Source organism: Hordeum vulgare, chromosome 7H, assembly GCF_904849725.1.
Source record: "Hordeum vulgare subsp. vulgare chromosome 7H, MorexV3_pseudomolecules_assembly, whole genome shotgun sequence".
In the NCBI taxonomy this organism is placed as follows: Eukaryota; Viridiplantae; Streptophyta; class Magnoliopsida; order Poales; family Poaceae; genus Hordeum; species Hordeum vulgare.
The window spans coordinates 11227637-11254742 of NC_058524.1; the positions used below are offsets into that span (position 1 = coordinate 11227637).

The following is a 27106-nucleotide window of genomic DNA, read 5'->3' on the forward strand; positions in this document are numbered from 1 at the left end:
TCTCTGTAGATATCTTCCCTCCCCCTGCAGTTAACGCACCATACGGTATCTCCACCCTCTTCCTTAGCGGAGCAAAAAGACCGACACAACTCCCAGCAGACGATTTCCCTCACCGGCGACTGCATCCACGACGTACGCTGGCCGGTAGGCAGGCGGCTCCCCCTCCCGCTTCTACGTTGGTACTATTTGTTCATTCTTCTTGTGATCCTGCCGGTATACTTGCTAGCAGCAAATTGCAATCACAGTCAATTTTCTCTGTAGTGAGTACTTATTTACCGCTGCATAATTTGTATGCATTAATAATAACCGAACAAATTTCTCTTGATTTCTGCAGGTCCTCATACTCACGTTACAGATCCTTAACAATACGTTGGTGCGTCTGAGCAGAAGATGCTCGTGGCCCTCAGCGCGGCGCAATGGGTGGTGGGCAAGGCGCTGGCCCCCATTGCCGATGGCTTGCTGGAGGCTTGGGGTGCTACCAAGAACTTGAGTCTCAACATCGAGGCCCTTAGGATGGAACTGCTGCTCATGAAAGCCACGCTTGAACTCGCCGGCAGCAAGCAGATCCAAGGCCAGGCTATGGAGGAGTTGTTGGGGAAGCTGCGGCACTTGGCGCACTGTGCCGAGGACTTGTTGGACGAGCTGGACTACTTCCGCATCCACGACGAGCTGCACGGCATGTACGATGCTGCAGATCAGCATGCCAAGGGTTGTGTCCATGATTTTTCCCTCAATGCTCGTCACACTGCCAAAGCTGTTGGCAAACTGGTTGGTTTATTTGCAAGCTCGTCTGCTTCCAGCCCTACATGTGATCCTGGAGAAGTACAAGCTACAACACAACGGATCATCTGTTGCGCTTGGCCTCATGATCGGCAGAGATCATGCGACGATTCCTCCTTGGCGCCAAATGCCAATCAGGTGGTCAGCGGATGCATGCCAAAGCTCGGTAAACTCCTCCTTTGCTCATCTTCCCCACATGTATGTGGTGATCATTCTGGCCAACCAACTCTTTCTGGTGCATCACAAAGGGAAACACCACTGGGGTTTAATAGGGTTGATGTCTCTGAAAGAATGAAGTGCATTGTTCAGCAATTGCAGCCTGTGCGTAGAGAGGTTACCAAGATTTTGCAGAGTTGTGACCGTATGACTGTCCCTGATATTTCCGAGAGCCGTCCCATTACCACTGGTCAAAGTACAGAGCAGAAATTGTATGGGAGGGACCATATCATGCATACCATCATACATGATATGACCAAGGGTAAATACTGCAGTAAGGATCTAACCGTGCTTCCGGTTGTCGGTCCAGGGGGAATAGGGAAGACAACACTGGTACAATACATATATAGAAACCAACAAGTTCAAAATCATTTTCAAGTCCTTATTTGGGTATGTGTGTCCCTCAGTTTCAATTTGAGTAAGCTGCTAGATGAGATTAAAACATATATCCCTCGGGTTGAAGGGGAAAAGGTTGGCAGAGTCGAAGAGCTGATTGAACAGAGATTAAAATCCAAAAGGTTTTTGCTTGTACTGGATGATATATGGGAGTTCAATAATGGGGATGACTGGAAAAGGTTATTGCTGCCATTCAAAGCATCACAAGAAAAAGGTAGCATGATTCTACTCACGACTCGGTTTCCAGCAATAGCAAATATGGGTAAAACTGCTGATTATATAGAACTGGAAGGATTAGAATCCGAAGAATTTAGGAAATTGTTTCTTTCGTTTGTGTTTGTTGGTGAGCCCTTTACAAGTGATCATAGTTTTTTGCTTGAGACCGGAGATAAGATAATGGAAAAACTAAAGGGCTCTCCTCTTGCTGCAAAAACGGTTGGTACATTATTGAGAAAAAACCTTAATTTGCGTCATTGGAGAAGAGTCTTAGAAAGTAAAGAATGGGAGAGACAAACCGGTGTCAATGACATTATGTCTGCCTTGAAGCTTAGCTATTATTATCTTCCTTTCCATCAGCGACAATGTTTCTCCTATTCTGCATTGTTTCCTGAAGATTACAAGTATAGTAGTACTGAGCTAATCAACTTGTGGATTGGACTAGATATTTTACAAGCTTGTGGTCCAAATCAAACATTGGAAGATATAGGTCTGAGCAATTTAAATGATCTGGTCACATATGGATTTTTTAAAGAAGAGAAAGCTAATGGTCGTCTGCGTTATGTAATGCATGACCTGCTACATGATTTAGCATTGCACATGGGATCTCACGAATACATTAGTTTACATCGGTCTAATGTGGGATCAGTGCAGATTAAGCCATCCATACGTCACTTGTCTATAATCATAGATGATGATGATACACTATCTCAAGAGAACTTTAAGGGACAATTGAGGAAACTGAAGACGATATTGAAGGTTAAACAATTGCATAGTTTGATGTTATTTGGAGAAATGGATGAGAGCTTTGCCAGCATTTTGGGTGATCTGTTCAGGGAAGCAAATGGTCTTCGTGTTCTCCGTCTGGTTAACATGCCAACTTGTGTGGAGTACACGTTACACAACTTTTCAGCACTTATCCACCTACGATACTTATGTCTGGGTACAAAAAGGTATGGGAGGGAGATGCAATTACCACTTGCCATTTCCAAATTTTATCATTTAAGGATTCTGGATCTAGCATCATGGTATGGCTGTCGTGGTTTGCCTAGAGACTTGAGCAAGCTTGCAAAATTGCGTCGTTTTTATACCCCGAGTGATGAGATTCATTCTGATATTTATAGTGTGGGGAAACTCAGACTCCTAGAAGAGCTGAAAGTATTTAGACTGAATAAAGAAAGGGAAGGATTTGAAGCAAAGCAACTAGAGCATTTAACCGAACTGAGGGAGCTTGGCATGTATAACCTTGAGAATATACACACAAAAGAAGAAGCAGCCAAAGCAAAACTGATAGAGAAAAACTACTTGGAGAGGTTAACATTAGACTGGGATAGTAATCGGTCGAATACCGAGCCTTGTGTGGAAGAAGTTGTCCTTGAAACCCTTCAACCACATAGATATCTTCAAGAGTTGTGCATTAGAGGGCACGGAGGCTCTTCTTGTCCAACATGGCTAGGTGATAAGCTCGTTGTTGAAGCTCTTCAATCTCTTCAGCTCGCCGGCGTTTCTTGGCAATGTCTGCCTTCTTTAGGAAAGATGTGGGGCCTTGGTAAAGTAATATTGAAGCATATTGGCACAATGAAAGAGTTCGTTATAGAGCAAAGCTTTATCAGGCTAGTAAGGCTTGAACTTGTTGGCTTGGGAAGTTTTGAAAAATGGATAGCATCACAGAGCACTCGTCACATGTTTCCTCTTTTGCAAGCAATGATTATTAGAGACTGCCCTAAACTCTTGGAGCTGCCATTTTCAAACCACATTATTAACCCTGCAGATCAAGACTGCAGGATTGATTGGTTTCCCAAACTACAAGAGCTTGAGATACTGTACTGTCCAGAATTCTTGTTAGTGCCTCGTATACCCTGGACTGAAACACTGTGTTCTGTCAACATACGAGATATAAAGCTACTAGAGATGTTTAAGTACTCAAGATCATCCTACTATGGAGTGGGATTGAAAATTGTTGGAAAGGACCAACTGCAGAGCTTAGATCAAGTGTTAGCATTCAATAAACTGTCAGGCCTTGAGCAGCTAGCACTCGTGAAGTGCCCACCTCTGGAGTTAAAGCACCTTCTAATGCTAACCTCACTCAAGAAATTTGATGTAAGGAGTTCAGATTGCCTGGTTGGGCCATTAGCAGGTGAGGATGATGTGGAATGGCAGCACCCTATGATCCAGGAATTGCTTGTGGTGCAGGAATCACTTGGCGGTCCTAGTGGGAAGGAATTAACAGAACTTCTCACTCACCTCCCAAGGCTCTCCCAGTTACTTATCGCCAGCTGTGAAAATATAACACAACTGTCAGTGGGGCTGGATGTGCAGCAAACAACTTCAGCAGCCGCGTCGGATGTGGAGCAGGAAAAAGAAGATGATGGGTTGCTGCTCTTCCCGGCCCATCTCTGTGACTCACTCAGGCAATTGGTCATCAACAGATGCCCAGAGCTGGTCATGGTGGAAGTGAAACCCCCTTCAACTTGTCTTCTCGCTGGAGGAGGAGGGTTCCAAGCCCTGCGGTCCCTCCAGAGTTTACGGATTTTTGACAGCCCCAAGGTACTATCTGCCAACAGCTCGTTTTCCTGCCGCTGCATTTTCCCATCCTCCCTGCAAGTCCTCGAGCTTTACGGTGTGGAAGGCATGGGGACGCTGGAGCCTCTCTCAAACCTCACCTCTCTCACCCGACTGAAGTTGTGCAATTGTGGAGAGGACCTAAGATGCAAGGGCCTGGGGCCTCTCCTTGGACATCTCAAAGAATTTATCGTCTTTGGCAGCCCTAGAGCATTTGCTGGTTGGGATCCCAATCCCAGACAGGTGCTGCAGCACCAAGGAGAAGACCAGGAGGAGGTGCAGCAGCTGCAGCTTGTTTCCCCTTTGGGTTCATCCCAAGTACACATCCTCTGTACGGATGAGGCCATGGGCCTCCTCGCCGCACCCATCTGCAGCTTGTTGTCTTCCTCCCTCACCTGCCTGCACTTTCACCTCCTCGCATCCGTCCCTGATAAGATTGAGCGCTTCACCAAGGAGCAAGAGGATGCCCTTCACCTCCTGGCGTCCCTCCAGGAACTCGAGTTTTGGTATTTCGACAAGCTTCAGAGCCTCCCTGCAGGGCTGCAAAAGCTTACCAATCTCCAACGACTACAGGTCCGATCATGTCCGTCCGTACGATCACTGCCCAAGGATGGTCTCCCCAAATCACTGCAAGCATTAGATGTCCAGGAATGCGGCAACGAGGAGCTAATACAGCAGTGCAGGGGGTTAGTGGGAACCATCCCAAAAATCCTGCTGCAACATGGAAACTGACAGAGGTAACGAAAAATAGCTACTTCCTTGTTTGTGTTCTCTGTCACTTCCCAGCTCTCCCATCACACTTATTGCTTTTTTCCATTTGCATAATGATCTGACAAGTGTTTGTTTCCATCTACTTTCCAGGCCTCTGCCTTGGACATCCCTTGTACATTTCGAGCGTCAGTTCGCTAGATGTTGCAATCCGATCGAGAGGGATTCCTTGATGAACGATGTTTGGCTCGGCTCCATCCGTGGACAAGATTGCTTTTCATAAACAAGTTTCCCTCTACAACTGATCGCCACTTCTCTGTTACTACATTACCATATTTTAGATGCCCTGAACTAAATGATCGGCATTTAATTACAATTAAATGTGCGCACTATCTAGTATGTACTCTTTTTGATGGAACAGATCAGCCAAAGCACCAGCACCAACACGCACAAAAGATTAATTATGATTCAGGAATATGTAATATATTTTCTTTTTGAGGTAAATGATTCGGGAACAGATGACTGCTAGTTGCTTTCAGGATCAGCTCATCACCGTCAGGGGCCTAATTTTCCTTATCTACTCACTCCGTTCTTAAATATAAGTTTTTTTTTAAGATTTCACTAAAGGACTACATACGGATGTACATAGACATAATTTATCTCCCCTAATAATAAAGTGCGGAGCGCTTCTGCCGTCCGTCGTGGCAATTTTACAAAAAGCCCCTCAGTTTATTGGTATGCAACCCGCGGTCCTTGGTAAGTGAAGAAGAAAAACGTTTAAGTTTTGTTAACAAAACACCCCCAGCTCACCTTATCCACCCCGTCCTCCACCGCCCCACGCCCGATCGAGCGACCGCGCCTCCCACCGCCATCTGGATCTGGCGCCTCCCCGCCGCTCGCCCGCATCCTCCGCCACGCCGTCCTACGCGCACCCCGACCTGCCTCCTCTCCGCCGCGCCCTTCTCCCCGTGTCGTTCAAATCCTCTGCGCGCGGTTCGCCGACGTCGAGGCGCAGGCCGCCGCGCTCCGGGCATGCGCCGGCCGACTCAAGCGCCTGCCGTCGACCACGAAGGGCTTCTCAACATGCTCCTCGCCGCCACGGGCAACGGCCAGGAGGAGGAGGAGCGCCGCCACCCTCCTGTCCCAAGTGCCCCCACCGCTGACGACACTCGACGATGCAACCGCTGCCGGCTCCCCCATACCTGTTACCAACGCGCCGCCGGGACTACACCCCACTGCCTCCACCTGGGCAATGGTTTCCCCAACCCTGACGGCTTCGTCATCCCGGTGCACTCCATCACCCGTTGGACCGGTCCACTTGGCTCCCGCGGCGAACATCGCCGCAACCTTGCTGTCCTTCCCACCCCAGCCACTGGCCTCCTCCATCGGCGCGCCACTCCCAGACTTCCCTTGACGCGTCGCGTGCTCCCCAGCCTCCGGCTAGCTGTGATGCGAGGTGAGCTTGGTTGCTTGGCAAAATGTGTGCAGACCATATTGTTTCAGAGGATTGGGAGTCAAAAACTTGCAGTTACAGGTCGTAGCTCTTCGGATGAGATGGGAGTGGATGAGAAGATCAGATCCTAAGAGACCATGGCAAGGATTACTGGAAGCGGTGGATGATTTTGTATGTCAGTTCTTTAATAGTTTGGTCATATTGATTGATGTGGGAGATGGGCGTACAACTTTTTTTGGTCTGACAAATGGATGAAAGGCTTTGCCGTTAGTGATTTTATACCATCCTTGCTACTGAAGATCAATCCGTGCATCCTGAATAAGCGCACAGTTCGGGAAGCTCTCCATAGCCATCGATGGCTTCAAGATATTGTTGGCTTGGCGAGGTCCATCTGAATGAACAGGTTCAGTTGGGCACCTCATGGACAGTTCTCAACTATGTCCAACTTGACAATGCTAGACCGGATGTGTTCCAATGTTCCGGTGGCGCGTTGTGTTGGCCGTATTTGTGTCTTTCTGTGCTAGATTCCTCACTCAACTTGACGTGGAGAGGAAGGATTATTTTCTCCCGTTGCAACGCACGGGCATTTGTGCTAGTAATATAGATTCACTTATTTTGCTTTGTATGTAGTTCCCTAGTGATATCTCTAAAAAAGACTTATATTTAGGTACGGAGGAAGTAGCTTGCTAGTGTGCACTCTGAATTTTTTCCCGCTGGATTTATGTTGCATTTGCACCCAGCTTGTGCTAATTTATTTCGTAATCATAAACTATTATTGATAAGAATATATCAGCTGTTGTCAAGATTGCATATGATTTTGTGATGTCTTGCTGAAAATGCTCGACTCAGCTGGAGTCCTGGAGTACGTGAGTGCCCACTGAAACCCAACTATGGCCCAACACTACTAGTACATGCCTGTGCACTAGTGGCCTTAAATTTGTCTCAAAAAAAAAACTAGTGGCCTTAAATTTCCTTAAAAATATACAGTAGCCTTAAATACAGAATATGAAACTACTCCCTTCATTTCAGTTTATAAACCCGGCACGTGTATCTAGGTCGTCAATTTGACCAACTTAATAAGAGGCATATATTATAAAAAATATATCATTAGAAACATTAGATGTTCTATTTTCTAATGATATAATTTTTATGTTAAATAATATATTTTATATAAGTCAAATTGACGACCTAGGTACACGTGCATGTATTATAAACTGTGATGGAGGGAGTAGCATTTTGTACAAAATGTATTAAAATGTGTACTACCTCCGTCTCCAAATAGATGGCATATAAATTCACCAAAAAGTCAATGCTCTCTAGGTTTGACCAAGTATATATAAAAAAATATTAAGATAAACAATATCAAATCAATATCAATATGTCCAGCATTTAATATATTTTCATAATCTATTTATTCAATACTCGCTCCGTCCCAAAATTCATATGAATATATCTAGTCACATTTTAATATTTACATACATCCATTTCTAAACAAACCAAAGACAAGAAATACATCCATTTCTAAACAAACCAAGACAAGAATTTTGAGACCGACGGAGTATTTAATTGTTGATATTTTGGTCCATATATTTGGTCAGAGTAAGAAAGAATCGACTTTTTGACTGGATTTGTACTCCAATTTGGGAGTCGCGCAGAAGTTTAAAATACAGCTACCATACTATGATGTTCTCTATCCGCTGGAATGGTACAGCAAATTTCTGTAAAACTGGAACCACACATATATATGAAGAATGAAGCAGAACAAATTTTGTGAGCTTCCAGATGGGAAGCACATCAAAGGGGCCACACAACACATGATGGCAAAATGACGGGCGAAAAAAAGAAACACATAAATCAGATGACTGCAGTCATGTCTTAATAAATTTGGTGATGTGGCACAATCAAACAGTGACAAAAGAAATCTTCAATGAAAGTGAGCACCTCCTCACATTGATGCAGGAAAGGCAGAGCAGGGGATTAGACAATGACAGAAAATGAAAGATTCCTGTAAAGACAGGGAAATGAAAGATCAGATGTAGCACATGCCTCTTAGAGTGCGCAAATCGCGCCCCTCATTCGTCGCAAGTTATCGGGGTTAAAAGAGATGTCCCTGCATCTTTGAATCAACACCGAACATATGGATTATGCATGGCCGCCACAATGCTTAAAAGTACTTCACTGAATCTACTGGTTCTTCCTACTTTAATGCCGAGGCAAATCTTCACATGCAGCTAAGACACCTACTGCTGCTTCTTAGACAGTCAGATCCGAAGCAATCTCAAGCTTCCCATAAAAGTTGAGGGCAATTATGAACTTGATAGCAACATTTTGAGGTGAAAAACATATCAACCATGACTTAGACCTACCCACCGATAGTATGAAATGCACAGATGCAACCAAGCCTTCTTCTCACAAGATATGTATGTGCATTTCCCTAAAAGGAAGATATTTATGTACATATACGAAGCAGAAAAAATGTTGTTATCATCCAAATGTGCAGGAGATACGAGATAAAAGGAGCCACAAATAATGAGAAATGGACAAGAGGGAGAAAAAAAACTCAAAATTGGATGGCTGTAGTCCCATGTCTATGTCATCAAATTTGGCAAAGTGGGCGCTATCAAGCACTGGCCAAGTATCTTCAATGGAAGTGAACAGATCATCCTTACATTGATGCAGAAAAGATAGAACAGGGATTAGACAGTGACAGGAAACGAAAGCTCGAATGCAGCACGTGACGCACCAAACTTTTTAAATGCACAAATCGCGAGCCTTCGCATGTTGTCACAAGTTTTCAGTAGGGAAAACCTGCACCTTCAGAGCAACACTGAACATATATAAGGCCTATGTCTACCACAGTACTAATGTAATTAACTGAATCTATTGGTTCTTCCTAGTCTAAATGCTGAGGCGAATCTTCAAGATAACTAATGCTGCTACTTACCATTGGAAAAATTATCTCATGCTGCTACTTAGAAAACCACTTCGGAAGTAGGGTAATTCCACGCATCCCAGCACAACCGCAGGTAATTGTAAACTTGAGACCCAATAGTGATTTCCTTACAATGCTAAAGGTGAAAAGCGAAGTAAACATGCTTGGACCGTTAGACGTACCCATGGATAGATAATTGTAGAATGCACAGATGCAACCCATGGATAGATATGTGAAGCAGACAAAATGTTGTTATCATCCAAATGTGAAGAGGATAAGCAGATCAAATGAGCCACAAATGATGACAAAAGGACAAGAGTCAAAAATTCAAAAATGGATAGCAGTAATGTAGTCCCCATGTCGATGTCAACAAAATTGGTAAAGTGGTACTGTCAAGCACCTGCAAAGTATCTTCAATGAAAGTGAGCAGATCGTCCTTACATTGATGCAGAAAAGATAGAACAGGGATTAGATAGCGACAGGAAATGAAAGCTCGAATGCAGCACGTGACACACCAAACTTTTTAGAGTGTGCAAATCGCGAGCCTGTCACTGCATCTTCAGCAACATTGAACATATGGCCTATGGCTAACAGAATGCTACTGTAATTGACTGAATATAGTGGTTCTTCCTAGTTTAAATGCCGACGCAAATCTTGACATGCAGCTAAGACATCTAATGCTGCTACTTACCATAAAAAGAGAATTTAATGCTGCTACTTACCATAAAAAGAGAATCTAATGCTGCTACTTAGAAAACCACTCCACAAGTAGAGGAATTCCAAGCATCCCAGCACAACTGGAGATTATTGTAAATTTGAGACCCGAGTGATTTTCTTATACAATGCTAAAGGTGAAAAGCAAAGTAAACATGCTTGGACCGTTAGACCTACCCATAGATAGATAGTTGTAAAATGCACAGATGCACCCATAGTCTTCGTGTTATTCCACCATTTGCAGCAGCATATCCTAAATGGCCATAATGTACTCGTACAATACAAACATCTCCCGAGTTTTACAACTTACAACAACAGGCGTGTGGATCAGTGGCATATATCCCTCTTAGGTGCGGGAACTTCAAGCCAGAACAAAAATTTACGGCGGCTGTCTGCATCGACAGTCCGGCACCCTCATTCACCGTGATCATCTACTACGGCTTGGTTGTTCGAGTACAATGTCTCCCTTTTCTTAGGGAAACCAGGGGGCTCCATACCTGGGCCTCGGTACTTCAGTTCTGGAGTGGCACCTCTAAGCCCAGGCTCGGACGAAACAGGTCGATACGGAATTCCGGCTGCCCCTGCATACCTGGTAGGGGACACATACCTTCTTGGAGCACTTCTCAACGCCCCGCCACGTAGGTCCACAGCCCTGGTAGCCTCAGCATAGCCTCGGTCAGTAGACCTTGCAGTGGCATCCACATAGCTTCTGTCGCTGGCTCTTGTCGTGCCGTCCACATAGCTTCGATCAGCAGCTCTTGTCGTGCTGTCTGCAAATGCTCGTTCACTGGCTGGATGATTCAGAATGCTCCCTGTAGGAGCTGTGACCGAGGTGTTAAACGTCTCCTCTGGTGTCCACCCCAGTGAATCCTTCTTCTTCACATATACTTGCCAGATGCCAATCAAGAACAGGAGGAAGAGCAGGGCCGGGCCACTCCACACAACAGCATTGCTCTCTGGCTTGTATACCGGGAAGTTGGACCTATAGATGGCGATGTAACCGTCCCCGAGCCCCAAGATGACGAGCTTCTCACGGTCCGCGGCAATAAGAGGCTTCCCAGCTGGTGCGGCAGACATCACTGCGCTAGAACCCGCAAACACAGCCTTGATGTCCCGAATGGCTGTGGTGAACAGCGGCCGGGGCGCCCCGACCCTCCCATAGTACTGAGACGAGGTGTTGTACACCATGATCTTGTCCTGGCTGGCCACCAGGAGGTAGCCTTTGATGGTCTGTATCGCGACAGGGCTGTCGACCTCCGCCTTCTTGACAGCCCGGACACGGCACTTGAGGTTGGCAACGTCGCCCATCAGCAGGACGTGCACGAGGTCGCCGGCGTCGGTGAAGCCGTAGGCCTTGAAGCGCTCGGAAGGGTCGAAGGAGTAGGACCTGGGGCGGGAGCCGTTGAGCGCCTCGGCGAGGCCCTCGCAGGGCGTCTCCCGGACGGTCATGGAGCGGAGGTCGAGGGAGGCGGCGCCGGCCTCGGTGAGGAAGAGGAGGCGCTGCTTGACGAAGGCGAGCGGCGTGGAGGAGGCGATGGCGGTGCCGTAGAGGGTGCCGTTCTCGGTGAAGACGCGGATGCGGCGGCCGGCGTCGCAGGAGAGCACGTAGCGTGACCGGCCGGCGTGGTGCGCCTCGAGGTGGAGCACGGGGGCGCCGTCGAGGCCGCGGACGAGGAGTCGGGAGGAGGCCGCGGCGAGGGTGAGCCAGTCGTCGCCGTGCGGGGACGACTCGGTGAGCCGGTGCGCGGCGATGGAGCCGTCGGCGTGGCCCGCGAAGAGCAGGCAGTCGGCGCGGCGCGGGGAGAGGTACGCGAGCAGGGCGGTCACCGGGGAGGCGGCGTCGCCGGGGGGCGGCACGCCGAGCTCGAGCAGCGCGTCGCCGGCGGCGGAGAAGACGAAGACGCGGCCGAGGGAGTCGCCGACGGCGAAGTACTTGGTGAGCCCGTCGGCGTCCTCGTAGGGCAGGGCCGCCTGGGCGGCCGCGTGCGCGCCGTCCCCGAGCCGCACGGCCGCCGCGAACACGAACCGCTCGGACCACAAAGGCCGGCGCTTTGTCACCGCCACGCCCTGCGGGGCCCGCCGCCCCCCTGCGCCCCCGCCCGGCGCCTCCTCCGCCACGGCGTCGGAGACCGCCGCCCCCTGCTGCTGCTCCGGCTGCCGATGCGTCTGCGACGGCGGCGAGGGCGGCCCCGGCCCGGCGGATCTGGCGAGCGCGGCCTCCAGCGCGCGCACGGACCTGGCCAGCGACTCCGCGACCTCCTCCAGCCGCGCGAGCTGCGCCGCGTGCCGCTCCAGCATCCCCGCCCCCGCCTCCGCCTCCCCCTCGACCACCTCCCCCGCCGACCCAGCACCCTCCTCCCCCGACGCGGCGACGGCGACGAGCAGGAAGAGGAGGAGCAGCAGCGGGGCGGGGGCGCGGTGGGCCATGGCTGTCAGCGGCGGGGGGGAGGAGGGTTTTGGGTGCGCGTAGCGCAGGGAGGGAGGTTGGGATTAGCTCGGGGGGAGCGGAAGCCGATCTGCTCTCGGGGAAAGTGGCAGTGGCACGGGAGGGCCATCCCTGGCCGGGCCCGCACGTCAGCCGGAGGTCGACCCATGTGGGGTCCGGTGGTCAGGTGGTGGCCACTGGCCGTGGGGCCCACCCGTCAGCCGGTGGTCACACGTCTTTTATTTTGGTTTTGTTTGCGCGCGCAGGTGCGATGGACGGGAAGACCGTTGACCAGGCAGGTGGCGGTGGGGCCTGGGTGTCAGGTGGCCGGTGGGGTTGTTTGGGATAGCTCTACTCCGTAAATTTTGGAACGTCTTGAAAAGCAACCACTCCACCCCCGGGTTAAAACTCTATTTCGACGCTGTGTTTTTTTAAGCGTCGCTCTACAGATCATCAATTGGATATGCTCAAAGGAGAGTGGTGTGTTGGTTCATAGATGTAGATACACTTATTATGAAATATAGATAAAAACACATTTCAAAATGTTTAAAAATTCCAAATGATAATTTCCAGTGTATATCCGGACATTCTATATATGTTCGCACGCAAAATTTTGTAAAGAAAATAAAACATTTACTGTACCATGTATAAAAAAAAATTCTTATGAATAGATAAAACCGGGCATCGAAAATTGTCTTTTTCACACAAGCGACAAAAAGTATCATATTACACCGAAACTTTGTGTATGAACTTATAATATCCGGATGTATGGTGGATTTTTTTTGTATCTTTTGAAAATGTGTATTTAGAGAATAGGTGAATACACCTATGATCTAAAGTGACTTTCACCTCCTAAAGAGAGCTTCACAAAAGTGACAAGTCATGAAGCCATCCCGTTTGGCTTGTGTTTTCTAGAGTAGAGCTGAATTTCAAGGAGCAAACAAGACATTGGTTTATGATCATTCATTGTGCTTCATGAGGAAACTAATTTTATTTTTTTTGCATTAACGCCCTATTTTATTCATAGGAATCCTAAAGAAATTACTCCCTCCATTCCTAAATATAAGTCTTTTTAAAGGTTCCACTAATAGACTACACACGGATATATATAGACATATTTTAGATTATAGATTCACTCATTTTACTCCGTATGTAGACTCCTAGTGAAATATCTTAAAAAACTTATATTTAGCAACGGAGTGAGTACAAATGATTTTATAGGGCTCATTTGGTTTGAAGGAAATCACAACGTGGAATTAGTAGTAGTACAGGAATGTGATAGAGTGACAATTGCCAACCTAAAATAAAAGAGAGCTACGTAAAATTTTCCTCCATATGTAGTTTCCTCATAAATGAATAGGATAGGAAATTTTGCGGAAAATTTTCTTTAGATCCCTTTGATTTGCAGGAAAATAAAAAACATTACCCTAAGCCCAATACAAAAGCCCTATCATGTGAACCAAATCCAGATGGCATCTCTTTCCCTGTGTTATCCCACCTTTTTATGATTTTTTCTATTCCCATGATTATCTTATGAATGTCAAACAAGGCTCAAGAATGTTTGATGGCACGGAAAAAACGACAAAGGAATTGTAAAAAATATGTTTTGAGCGGTTGGAAAATTTTCCCCCAAAATACAATGCAGTGCAAATTCCTAAGGACTTCAACCCTACGACGAAAAATACACCTACGGGTTGAAATCCTACAAAAATCCTACGACTTCGTCTTGAATCAAAGGAGCCCTTAATGTTCGCAGAGTTCCTCATGCCCTTTCTGCTCTTCTCATATACGCCATATATAAAACTTACACTGCATGCATTCCAAGGAAATCATTGTTCACGTCCCAAAATTTAAACACGAATTCAAAACATTATTTAGAATCAGTTGGTTTCGCAGGCGGGCTCCTCATACCTGACTTATTTTGCCATGGGATTTTCGGCAAATTTTATTTCACCAACCAAAACTTTGCTCATCTAAACATTATTACGGATGACTCTACAGCGGCTGTGGCCTGCTCTGCACTATGTAGATGTCTTCCCCGACCATGCAGCCCTCCACGTCCTGGGCGCTCCCGAACCTCTGCTCCAGGTACTGCCCCACGGCGGCCAGCCGCTGACCGAACTTCTGCCTGAAGGTCCTGTCGACGGAGAGCAGCTTCGTGCTGTAGTCGACAGTGAGCCTCACCACCTCGCCGTCGGCGGGGCCCGAGCCGAGCACCCGCATCTCCTCACTGAAGTTGGCGAAGGCCAGGGTGGCGACGTCGGTGTCGAACTTGTCGCAGGAGAGACGCCACGGGGTGCCGCGGGTGCCAGCGGCAAGGGTCTCGCCCAGCCCCGGGGCAACCTCAGCCTCGACGACCCTGGTGTCGTGGTCCGAGGGGCTGACCGTGTGGAGCACGAAGGATAGCTCTGGCTCCAGCATCTCCTGCACCAGGACAGCCATCTTGGCGTCCCTCTGGGGCACGCCAGCCACCCGGCGGCTGAGGATGGCCCTCCGAGTGTACAGCGAGGCCCAGACCCGCGCTACTGCAGACCCGAAGTTGGTTGGGTCCGAGAGGCTCACATTGGGGATGGACTCGTAAAGCCCCGCAGCTGACATCCCGGCCAGGTCCTCCACATTAGCGCTGGACCTGACGATAAGCCGGCCATCCTGAGGGAAGATTGTTTTCAGAGACTTGATGGCATCTTCGGTTGGTGAAAGCAGTGAGACTGTTGCTTGTAGCTCGGATGATAGGGTGTCAAGTTCGCCATTTTCGATTTCAGCTGTCTCAATCTTGTCTAGAAGGCTTGTAAACGATTCAAGTGATCCACTTTTCTTGAGCGCATCCTCCATTGATCCAAATGGAAGCACAGCCCCAGAAGGAACTTTGAATGCCGCTGGAATTCCTTGATCGTTGTAGACTAACCAATGACAAAAGATTTAAAAAAAGTAAGATCACAAACTATTTGCACAAAATAATTAGGAGAAAATGTTTCTATTACATGAGTTATGATACGTTAGGCGACAATCTTAACTATATCGTTACCATTAGCAGAACCTTCATCATAAATAAAAAATGCTCACTGCTTACCATGGATTGATGGATAGCACTACATACATGAAATGAGTTATATATTTGATAGGTACAGGATTAGATGATCTACCATCGATGTATTGAGAATTTGAGATTCTACCAAAATAATACCGAATAACAATGGCACTTGCAGCAAAAGACCAGGGTGTACTTTGTCTTAATATGATGAAAATGTGGAATTAGAATTATATACTATTTTATGTTAAGCACTTTTGGCTTCCCTGTTGTTAATCAGAAGTGTACACCCAGCTATTCAAAAGTGAATGCTTACTTAACAGTTAACAATAAGAAAGTTGGAGAGTCTATTCAAAATGCCCTGCTTTTGAGCAGAAATGTGTTATATTTATTCCCAGTTATTCAAGCAACTTGACTGAATGTCTGAATCTTTAGTTGACACCGACAAAATTTAAAGAGCATCTCACTATTCAGAATGCCCGGCTTTTAAAAATAATACTGTCAACTTCCTAAACCTATTAGGAGTTATGATCTTGCAACACTTGCTAGTTTCCATTCACAAGAATGTTGGAAAACAAATATAGACACGACTTCAACGAAAGTTACTGAAAAAACATACCTTTATTTGACAGTGAGGCCAGCACAGAAAGAGTTCCACAAGCTTTAGCTTTAGCACCAGATGATTCAACTGATGCTTCTGCAAGCTCCAGAACACTGGAACTACCATTTTCTCCTGAAGTATAGCTTTTGGGCTGAAATGTTGTCCCATGGAGAACAGAGAAAATGAATAAGTAACAGAGAAAATATGCAGGATCCTAGGAACATCTAGTGTAACATGTAATGAACAGGAGACATGTATGTCTGTTATATGTGTATTAACGATGAAGAATAATAACATACCTCAGACACGTTCGACAAGTCGTCCGTAGCCAGTGGTGAAGAGAACAAATTTGATGGTTTCTGTATAATGGATGGCTCTGAAGATATGTCGCTGGCATTTCCATCAGAAACTGACAACTCAACATCACTGGATGATGCTCCCAACCTGTAATAAATCAAAGCGAAATTTGTCTAGTTCCCACAGGCACACGAAAAACCTGGACCTCTATACTGATGTCACCTTCAATCAAATTCTTGACGTTAAACAGAAAAAACCATGCATACGAAAATAGAGCATAACCTGACATGTTTTCCCTCAAGCAACCTCATATCTGCAATTTTGTCATCATCTTCACAAGTTACAAATACAACTTGCTCCTGTAAACATGCCAGCAGTTGCAATATTTCAGGAACTGTTGCCAGTATAAGTATAAGAAAACAGGTTTGGCAAGACTAACTTGACGAGCTCTAACACCAAGATGTGATAGGTGAGGTAACTCTTGCAGAAGAATAACACCCACTATATTATCGCCAGCAGCTTTGACCTGTCAAATAAAGAACAAACCCTGGCTATATAACTGATTTGGGGAGACATGATCGGTAAATCAAGAATTTTGATGTTTCCAAAGTACCTCTTCATCTCCATCAGCCTTATTTACAAGTAGAACCACAGGTCCTTTGATGGATGAAGGCAATGATCCAGGAATGATTCTTTCTACCTAAATAAACAAACCATTGCAATAGAAGCCTGAGTTTTGACGGTAATACAGCCAGAAAGGATAGCAAGGGTTCCATAATTTGTTTAAGGAGTAATACTCCGTGCTTTTAAAAGAAGAAACTGCTTCGATCAGATTCAAAACCAAAGTTTAATTTGGCTGGTCACTACTAATTAATTTTCATATCCCTTTGGTTATCTCTAGGCCAGACTAGATATCAATTTGACATGAGGCCATACAGAATTCAAGTATCTGACCTGATGTCATGTAAAAAAATCCTGTAGCCTGTGCTCACACAAATATGTCTCGCGTAGCCCAGGCCCAAACCTAATTAAGTTAGGCATAAAGTCTACAAGAATTTACACAAAATATTTTTTATGAAACCAAACAAATATATTATATATGCCAATGAAAAATATATTTTTCTTTGCAAAATGCGACTATGGTTGAAGGGATTGACTGGGATTTAATTTGCTCGCACACGCTCACCCTTCTGAATAATATGAAACGTTTACCCAACTGACACTGGTTATATTTCTGTTTTAGGCGTGATGTTCAACAACTTGTGGGCATTCTACATAGCACGCGATGAAGTGGCTTATGCATGCAACTCATCTGAAGCTGATTGGGAATGCACTAGCCTAGAGCAGGTGGCTCCCCGCTGGAGGGCTTTAAATTGCAGCAGGCTACAGTATTCACATCAAGCTGGCCTATAGCACAAATGATATCTTCAAATGGCATGGATCACAGTATGTAAGTAGCAATAGGATTAACTACCTGCTGCACTGCAAAATAAGAGTCCAGGTTTTTCCCCCTCAAAATAGTAGCATTTTCCTAAGTAACAACATCATGCCAACATGGCAGCAAAACATACGGAAGCTCATCGTAAGAATCTTCCTGCTTTCCTGCATAGTTCCAGAAGATACCTGTATCAGAGCTCCATGGGCTACTCCAGGAACAAGAACATCCCAGCCAGACGATCCAATTACTACTCGAACAGCTTTCAAAAGTACAGTGCAAAGTTTGGAGACCTGAAAAATAACACTAGAAAGTACATATGAAGTTAGGATTGCCAGGATTATATGCAACAATAAACTACTATGGTTTGGAAGAGAAAAAAAGGATTACCCAGCACGAATTTCAGCCTCGGTGTAAGTTCTCACACTGTTCTCTGGTATTCCAAGGGCATTCCCAAGGACCTACAGAAGCAGACAGTTACAAAATGTTTAAGGTGCTATTTGTGATAACAGTGTCCAGTTTACTATTGGTGAAGCAGCAAAATTTACAAGCTCAGTTAGTTGGAGTGTGTCATGGATGCAACTTCCTTAAGCGGCCTTCTTTTTGGAAAATACTGGCAAGGAAGTAGCGGTCACGCTAACAAATAGTAATGTCAATGGCAAAAACAGAACAAAAGTGAAAAGAGAAGGCAAAAATTAGGAACATCGATGGCACAACCAAGATGGCCAATACTTTGGATAGCAATTGTTTTCCCTACATAATGTATATAAAGGCTAGGGTGTTTGGTCTGGCCAACCATTTCCTTGTGCATTTGTTTAGTTTAAGGAATGGCTCCAGCTCATCCCCCATAAGCATAAAGTTAGTAGTAAAATGGGGAATGGGATCATAACACCAAAATCAAGAGATAGTAATCCCATGATGGGGTGGTTCCACAAACCAAATACCCCAGGAGTTAAAACTTTCTCTAACCTGAATTACCCGTTAGTCCATGACTAACATTCTAATCAGGTGGTCTGACGAACCAGTATGGGCACAAACCATGCAGTTCTAATCCATCAAGCGGTAGGCAGAGGACACATTCACTGGGGAAAACTCTCACCTTGACATTTTCAGGGAATACAGAAAGAAGTGCTTCAGAATACTCTTCCGTTAATCTCCTTGCTCTATCAAGTGTAGCTTTAAGTCTTAGTGCCCAAATATACTTGCCATCTTCACTGCCTGTATACATGACATGCTTTCAGGGCACTCCTAACTATAACAGGAACATAAAAAGGATGAAACATTCACGATAGATATTGAAGAAGAAAAGGGCACCTTCACTTTCACATAGACCTTCCTTCTTCCAAAAAAGAAGCTCATTCCCTATAGCAATGCATTCCTCTGGCTTCCAACCTGAAAAGCTAACTTGATTGACGCCAATAATAAGGGCATCAAGGGTGTCGTCCCATACACTTGTATTTCCAGCCACACATTGTGCAAGTGAAGCTGATCCACCTGAAGCTTCAAGACCATTGATATATCTGTTATGGCAGAAGAGCAAAGCAAATAAACTCAATGTATCCCCAGAAGAAGAATCTAAGTTTATATAGGTAGATCCTTTATTCTGACTACTCAAAATGTTAAAATAGCCAGGCAAATGAACTCAAACAACTTACAAAATAAATTAGCAGCAGTTGGTACCGTTCCAGCGTACAAGACATAAGCGATAGTGTTATTTATCTATTAACATAAGTGAGCTAAAGAAAGTACAAGTCAATTACCTACCAGCGTACCTTATACTAAAATGTATCAGAAGCATTGGGTTGTTTTATTTCTATGCAGTGAGTGCTATAGCTTTAGTGGAAGGGAATCAACAGCAGAGAAGAATGAGGATCTCAGGCTTTGATCACATCGGATAACAACATGGTGTACGCAAGGAGTCGCTGTCCCAGCAATGGCAGAACTTGTTCCTGGCTGTAACAGCAGACTCTGGATTTGATTATTTCTTACCAAGCAATCGGCTGATGACAACGTCTTTAAGTTGGTGCTGCTAACAACCATATCTAGCTTAGAGATATGATAGCTAACCAGATTAACCATATCCTGAACTAACTTACATAAGCCAATTCTCCAGCGCGCCCTTGAAGTATTGTGCATGTCTAGCTAAGCTGGGCAGGTGCCTGACACGCTACCATGTACTGCCATCTGCTCTAGTTCAATAAGTAGGTGATGATATGTTACACCAAGAAACAAGCCCACAACATCTCCTATTCTCCTCCATCCTGGAAATACAGCGCAACCTCGAGCTGGAATGCAGGGTGGGAATGGCAGAATTCCTAGCATTCTGTACTACTGGACCAGCAATTCCAGAACCTTGCCTTCCCCCTTCAGGAATGCCAGTAAGACATGCTCCCTCATGGGGTAGGTGCGCTCAGGGCGTACCTTTCGTTTGCGTGGGTAGGGTATGAGAGGTGGGAATGAAGCGGATGGTTTCCTAGGAAGAAGAGTAGGTGGGCTTGGTGCTTTAATTTGGTGTGCCCCTGGCCCAGGACTAAATTGGTGCATGGGGTGGGAGGGGCCTGAGGGCGATGGTTGTCAGGATGGTCAGGACAGTTGCGAGTTATGATGCACAATACAACTTGCAGCTTGATGATACAAATAGCCTTTTATTCTACAGTGCTGCAAATTTGGTCTATGACTTGTAGCTCAATGATACAAATAGCCCTTTATTCTACAGTTCTGCAAATTATAACTGATGAAGACCAAATTAATAACGTTCACTGAAAAAACATGATATGATTTGTAAGAAAGCACAAAATTTGGTTTAAGCTAATGAATCCATTACCTGCTTAACAAAACAAAAGAATAATCCTCAAGACCAATCTCACAAAGGCGCCACTGCAGAACTTCAATAAGTAAATATAATTGAAAATGTATGCAGCAAATTTGAACAAACTTTCTGAGTTGTGTTTCGATCAAATAACCTTTTGTCGCATTGCTACACCGGCATCAGTCGCGTCATTTCTAAGGCCACTTTCAAGGCCCTTCATTAGAACTGATCTCAATGAAGACAATGACTGCAAGGTCTTCATCACAACTTGAATGTTCGCAGCATCCGCTTGGTCCAAACTCTGAAAATACTCGATAAAAGAACTTCCATAAGACAATATACGAATGATACATGATAACTGAAGCAATGGGTCCATTCTACAGCTCTACAAATGAAATGGTAGAAAGTAGACTATCATGACACACAATAAGCTAGTAAGGACAGTCTATTACTGAGTACGTAGATGTAAGCATCATATCTTATGAAGGTATTCAGATTCACAAGACTGCAGTGCATCGTGAACGCCACTGAAAAAAGCTGGAGTTAGATGCTTCCCATACAATTGCAAACATACAGAATAACGTCATGCAGAACTTGGTAAGATAATTCACATTTCTAAACATTTTTTGCTTGTTCATACTAGATGATCAGAGGGCAGAAATGTTTGAATTTAAAAAGAAAGCACAGAAATGTGCCTGAATAATTGAAAACAGTGAAGTACCAGCAGCAGATTATTAGCTTGTATAATACACTGAAATATGAAAGAATGAAAAAACACTGTTTTCAGTAAAATTTACCTGTTTGGTTTTGACAAATGATGACAGTGCTTCTAAGCCAGAATCATTCAAAGATTCCTTGATGGATTCCAGTTGTTCAAACAGGCTGCAGAATTGCCAAATACCATGTTACATTTCATGCATTAAAATAAACTTTATTTTATCATTCCTATACATAACCATTTGATGACCATCGGATAAGTGTTTAGAAAACATTTGATGCTCAGTGAAGGGGCTGTTTTTATAATTGTTCATTGAATTGTCTCTTTTAGCTTCAAGGTTGCGTGAAAACTAGCACTCTAGCAGTACATACTACACATCTAATATACATTAGTCAAGTACTAACATTTAGTATTCTAGATTCTTACTTGCACATCAGAGCAGGCATGATCAATATATAGTTTAAGTTATAATGATATCTTTTACTAGCTCCAATTTATGCCACTGTGCTTCATGTTGAATTATTGTTTATAACTTTGTTAGTATCATGGTAAATATATGAAATGCTTACTACCAGAATAACTGCAGTAAATCTTCTATTCTCTTGTTTCTGGGCAGCTCCTTTCTATTTTTTTATGAGAACAGTTCCATAAGGTCCCTAAGGACATACTCCCTCCGTTCCTAAATATTTGTCTTTTTAAAGATTCAACTATGGACTACATACAGAGCAAAATGAGTGAACTTATACTCTAAATTATGTCTATATACATCCGTATGTAGTCTGTAGTGAAATTTCTAAGAAGACATATTTAGGAACGGAGGGAATACAAGTCTTCTACCATATTATAAAAAAGAAGTTTTCTGCCATTAATTTTTTGTTTATTGATTTGGTGCAATCTTCTGTCCTTAATTCTTTATCAGTATCAGATTGTATTTCTGTATCAATACTTCTAAACCAATAGGTCAGGAATTAGAAATTCCAAACGGATATCAATATCTTTCAGTAGGATCAAAAAGTTCAGAAAGAGTCAAGTTTCATTAGTTTAGTTTAGCAAATAGATATTCTGGATAGAAAATATGAGAAATAAAGAGTTAGACAACCTGCCGGCATTAAAGAAGTCTTTTAGTTCGCTATAAAATATTTTGAATTGTTCAACAAAAGCGTCATTGTATTCTCCAGGATTCTTTGTAATCCTAGTAAGCATGGCTTCTGTAGCAACGAGATCCTCAGGGCCAGCACTTCGGTGAAGCTTGTTTTGTATGGTATGCTTGATTTCTTGCTGTTTACAGTACAAGATGAAGTGAGTTGCAAATAATCCGATGGGAAGTTACTCTATACTCTCGGAAGAGATCATCACCTTGAGCTCATGTGGGATGTCATTGCGATGAGCAATGTCACGAATTCGTGTCAGAGGGACAGTAGCAGTAAACTCCGACTTAAATGAAGGTAAACAAGGATGAATTTTGCGAATCACAAGCACATCCTGCATGAATGTACATGGAAATATGTAAGTGGTGAATAATTGCTAATTAATAAGTATTGGATTGCGCATTTAAGTAAACTTAAGCATTGCATTGTTAGCAGAAGAATTATATAACAGTAACAAAGTGACAGTACTAAAGTCAGACTAGTTCATCTTAGCTAAAGGCACAGTGATCAAAATTACAAATAGTCAAATACTTGGAATTAATGATGGCTATCTAACAGTTGTGATGGAATGAGCAAACCTCAGGTGATATGCCTTTTCTGTAGTACATCTTCTCAATTTCACGGAAAATTTGCCTTGATATCTCAGCATGTTTGTTGGGTCGGTAATGACCACCATCTTCGGAACAAGATATCTGACCTGTATAAATCCACTGCAATAGAGGGAACCAATTAAAAAATATATTACTATACTTTTTACCAGTCTCTGTTTGCAGATTAACAATATACAAAACAAAATTAGTTTTCCAGGAAAATGCTGACAAATACTCCCTCCATCCCAAAACAAGTCTCTTATTTTGGGACGGAAGGAGTAGTATACTGAAGTGCAATTCAACAAACATTTAAATAAATAGCATATCATATGTTTTCAGATGAATGGTTTTAGAAGGGAAAATTAGTTTTCCAAGAAACATAATGGCAAATAGCATAGTAAAGTGCAGTTGGACAAACCTTTAAATAAATAGCAGAGCATATAAGAGCCTCCAATCTACTACTTTGGTCATCAACAGGTTCTGACACAAGCCGGCGAACAAGATCTAACTGCAAGAAAAAACGCTTATTAAAGGAAGCTATTTCAGCATTACATTCAATGTAATTTTTCTAAAAAATACATCAAGTCACAGGGTGCGAACTGCACCATCCACTGATTGTTATCTTTGGTTAATTTCATAAAAGGAAGGTTAAAAAATATTTAAACACAAAAATGACCAACGTGGGAGCCTTAGGCCTTATACAATGCAAGGTGCTTAGAGACATAAACCAGTTTTTCTTTAACATGTTCGCAAGAGATGCTTTCAGTTATGAAAACTACTGCCAAAAGGGAAACAGATAACTAGCAACTATACAACATTGCTGCATCCGCTCATGTGGGTCCTGAAAGTACCATACACTTCCATCTGCTGATATTTAAATTTCAGTGTTGAGCTTTCACTTTTAAAATAATAGAATATGGAATACTAGACCTTTTTGATAGGGTCAAAACCAAATAAAGCTAACTTACCTTCTGCCACCAGTTCTTAGACGATTTATCACCCTCGACCAATTTCAGTGCCATTCCACCAAGCCCAGCTGTATCCCACATCCTGTCACTCGACTTATTCCGATGCTCATTTGACCTCATGAAAACAGCTTCGCTACCTTGCCATTGCCCACCAAATGTGCTCGAGCCAGTCTCCGGTGCTAAATCGGCGACTGAAACATCTCCAGCCGTTTGTGGCACAACAGATTTAGCTGCTCTATCAGCCTTTGGTGTTCCCGAAAGACCTAAGGGCTCTTCTGTCCTATCCCAGTTGCATACTATATCAAGTGTACCACCTTTTGGCAGCTCGATAGCACGGTTGTTACCACCCTCCCATGTTTTCTCCTTTCCTCCTTTTGAGACAATCACAAACTTGAACTCCGCAGCTGCTTCGCCAGGGAGCTCAAGCTGGCAGACCCAGCCATCCGCTGTCCAATCCAGCTCGACGTGTTGCTTCCATGCCCCAAGCTCCTTTGTCGAACCTATAATACAAACATGCTCGCCATACTTAACCTGGTGCTCTAGACAAACCCGGAGCAGCACCGAACCCGACTTTGAAGGGTCTGCTCTGTTTTTCTCCTTTGTTCTGCAGTAAACGGCAAAACATATGAGCTGTAGTCATCAAATTGTCCAGAAAACGGAAGTGGGTAATAAACTGCACAGCCGCATTCGTGCAGAAGAGAACTAGTTGAGACGAACCCTTTCAGTTTGTCAACTTTACTCGGTCGATCCCCATAAGGCAGATAGAGGCGTAACCATTTGTGAAGGGCAAAAACAGCATGGTGATGAATTAAGAATGACCTGACTGGCATGACGGCATTGAACATGGGTCCAGCGCATCAGATTCAGTTTAGTCAGTATCTAAAATGCTACTGTGGAATGGGAAATGTCTTGCATGCCACTTTCAGAAACACTGAATTTGTGACCCCGAGTTTGTGTGGAACTGCATTAAATTCACCCCTGGATTGGTGGTTGGTTGGACTGACCCCTGCCGCCAGTGTCATGATTCATGAATGGCAAAGCCGGTTTAGGATCGAAGGCGCTAGATCGGTTGTTTGTTTTTTTTGTTCAGTGGCTTTGCTATCATTAGCTGCGCTATATACCTCTATCTATACGCACTTCCGGCGCCACTGGTGGTGGTACGTGCTTGTTCAGTACGTCTACGGGCTCCCGGTCATTGTTATTGGACCTACGGCTGCAGAGCGCAGACCACCATTGTTTCTGGGCTACTAGGAATACCTGCCAATGATGAGACGGCGATCGAGCAACCATGTGCAATCGCATTGCAGAGCTGGTGTAAGGGATTTCCATGAGAAGGAGAGGATGCTTCCGCCCCCGAATTACACTGGCGGATTAGGGGAGGGGGAAAAGGGGCTGGGAGGGATTACGTACATCTCCGAGGCGGCGGGTCCCGCGCGGCACGAGAACCTGCCGCGCCGCTGCCGTCCCCGCTGGAGGACGGCGCCGCGACGCAGCGCGCCCGCGCCCGCGGCGGAGGGCGGCGGCGGCGGGGCGGCGAGGCGCGGCCTGGCGGCGGTGGCGAGCGAGGGGTCGAGCGAGGCCATGGGCGTCGTCATCCTCCGAGGCAATCCGGTGGCGATGGCGTGGTCGGTGATGGCGGGGGTTTGTTTTCTAGGGAGAGGGGAGAGGGGAGAGGGGTGGGCGGTGGCGTCGGGATGGGCGGGGCGGGGCGCGAGGAGGGCGGAGTGGAGTGGAAGGAAGCGAGAGGAGAGCCCCAAAGAAACAGAGGAGGAGGTGGCCCGGACCCGGGACGTGTGGACGTGGTTCCCGTGCCCGGTTTCACGGATCTCTCGCTCCCGCTCACCTCCCTCCCGATGCCCGCGCGCTATCCCTTTCCCTTTCCCTTTCCCTTTCCCTTCCCTCTCGGGGTCCGGCCACAGCTAGTACATTAAAAAAAATAAAGCATCTACAGCTACAGCTGGACCCACCCTTCATATCCACCTCATACGTCTGTCACCCGGATCCCTCGTATCCATATCATACGTTTGGACAGGTCGTCCGGTCATTGTCCGATCACGAAATTCCGATCTAGCCAGACGCCTCGAACGGGGCTCGGACGCTTGTGCTGGCAGACGTCCCATATATCCAGCCCAAATACGGGACGCATATGAAAAGGCATAGATGTGTCCGCCACGTCGGCCTGACGACCGCGTCCTAAAAGGAATCGTCCGGAAAACCATCCATCGGCACGATGGGCGTCTCCTCCGGCGATGGTGTGACCTTCGCGTGCTGCCGCTTCAGCTCGTCCCCCAAGGTCAAGGCCCGACTATTTAAGCCATGCGGTGTCCTCCAAGGTCTATCGGTATGATACTTGCCCGAGATTCGATCGTCGGCATCCCTATGCCTTGTTCAATCTCGTTATCGGCAAGTCTTTTTACTCGTTACGTAACACATGATCTCGTGGCTAACTCCTTGATCACATTAAGCTCATTATGATGATGTATTACCGACTGGGCCCAGAGATACCTCCCCGTCACACGGAGTGACAAACCACGGTCTCGATTCGTACCAACCCAACAGACACTTTCGGAGATACTTGTGACGTTTGATACATCCAAAGCATTCCTACGGTATCCGAGAATTGCAAAATCTCATGGTCTAAGGAAATGAAACTTGACATTAGAAAAGCTCTAGCAAACGAACTACACGATCTTGTGCTATGCTTAGGATTGACTCTTGTCCATCACATCATTCTCCTAATGATGTGATCCCGTTATAAACGACATCCAATGTCCATGGTCAGGAAACCATGACCATCCATTGATCAACGAGCTACTCAACTAGAGGCTCACTAGGGATATGGTGTGGTATATGTATTTACACTTGTATTACGGTTTCCGGTTAATACAATTATAGCATGAACAATAGACAATTATCACGAACAAGGAAATATAATAATAACCATTTTATTATTGCCTCTAGGGCATATTTCCAACAGTCTCCCACTTGCACTAGAGTCAATAATCTAGTTATATTGTGATGAATCAAACACCCATAGAGTTCTGGTGTTGATCATGTTTCGTTCGTGGAAGAGGTTTAGTCAACGAATTTGCAACATTCAGATCCGTATG

General features: G+C 45.2%; 3 protein-coding genes across 4 annotated transcripts; 1 reads left to right on the forward strand and 2 right to left on the reverse strand.

Moving 5' to 3' along the window:
- Window positions 1-390: 390 nt before the first annotated feature.
- On the forward strand, window positions 391-5369 carry LOC123412347 (putative disease resistance protein RGA3). The gene is made up of 2 exons (XM_045105299.1): window positions 391-4907; window positions 5032-5369. Exon 1 carries the CDS (start codon window positions 391-393, stop codon window positions 4900-4902), a length of 4512 nt encoding a protein of 1503 aa, XP_044961234.1. The 3' UTR covers window positions 4903-4907; window positions 5032-5369.
- A 4794-nt stretch (window positions 5370-10163) lies between these two features.
- Window positions 10164-12419, reverse strand: LOC123408011 (uncharacterized membrane protein At1g75140-like). The gene has a single exon (XM_045101241.1). It carries the CDS (start codon window positions 12402-12404, stop codon window positions 10392-10394), a length of 2013 nt encoding a protein of 670 aa, XP_044957176.1. The 5' UTR covers window positions 12405-12419; the 3' UTR covers window positions 10164-10391.
- Window positions 12420-13978: 1559 nt separating this feature from the next.
- On the reverse strand, window positions 13979-25824 carry LOC123413311 (phosphoglucan, water dikinase, chloroplastic). 2 transcript variants are annotated; one of them, XR_006613725.1, is made up of 20 exons: window positions 25407-25824; window positions 23997-24600; window positions 23447-23536; window positions 23017-23148; window positions 22647-22772; window positions 22390-22568; window positions 21370-21454; window positions 20727-20873; window positions 20588-20640; window positions 19078-19283; window positions 18863-18981; window positions 18154-18224; window positions 17952-18069; window positions 16942-17028; window positions 16768-16854; window positions 16611-16687; window positions 16331-16475; window positions 16050-16182; window positions 14314-15302; window positions 13979-14211 (listed from the first exon to the last, which is right to left on the reverse strand). XR_006613725.1 is itself a non-coding variant. In XM_045106255.1 (19 exons), exons 1-19 carry the CDS (start codon window positions 25589-25591, stop codon window positions 14398-14400), a joined length of 3549 nt encoding a protein of 1182 aa, XP_044962190.1. In that variant the 5' UTR covers window positions 25592-25824; the 3' UTR covers window positions 14199-14397. The 2 variants fall into 2 exon arrangements, 1 of the variants encoding a protein (XP_044962190.1); XM_045106255.1 differs by having other exon boundaries at window positions 14199-15302.
- Window positions 25825-27106: the final 1282 nt, after the last annotated feature.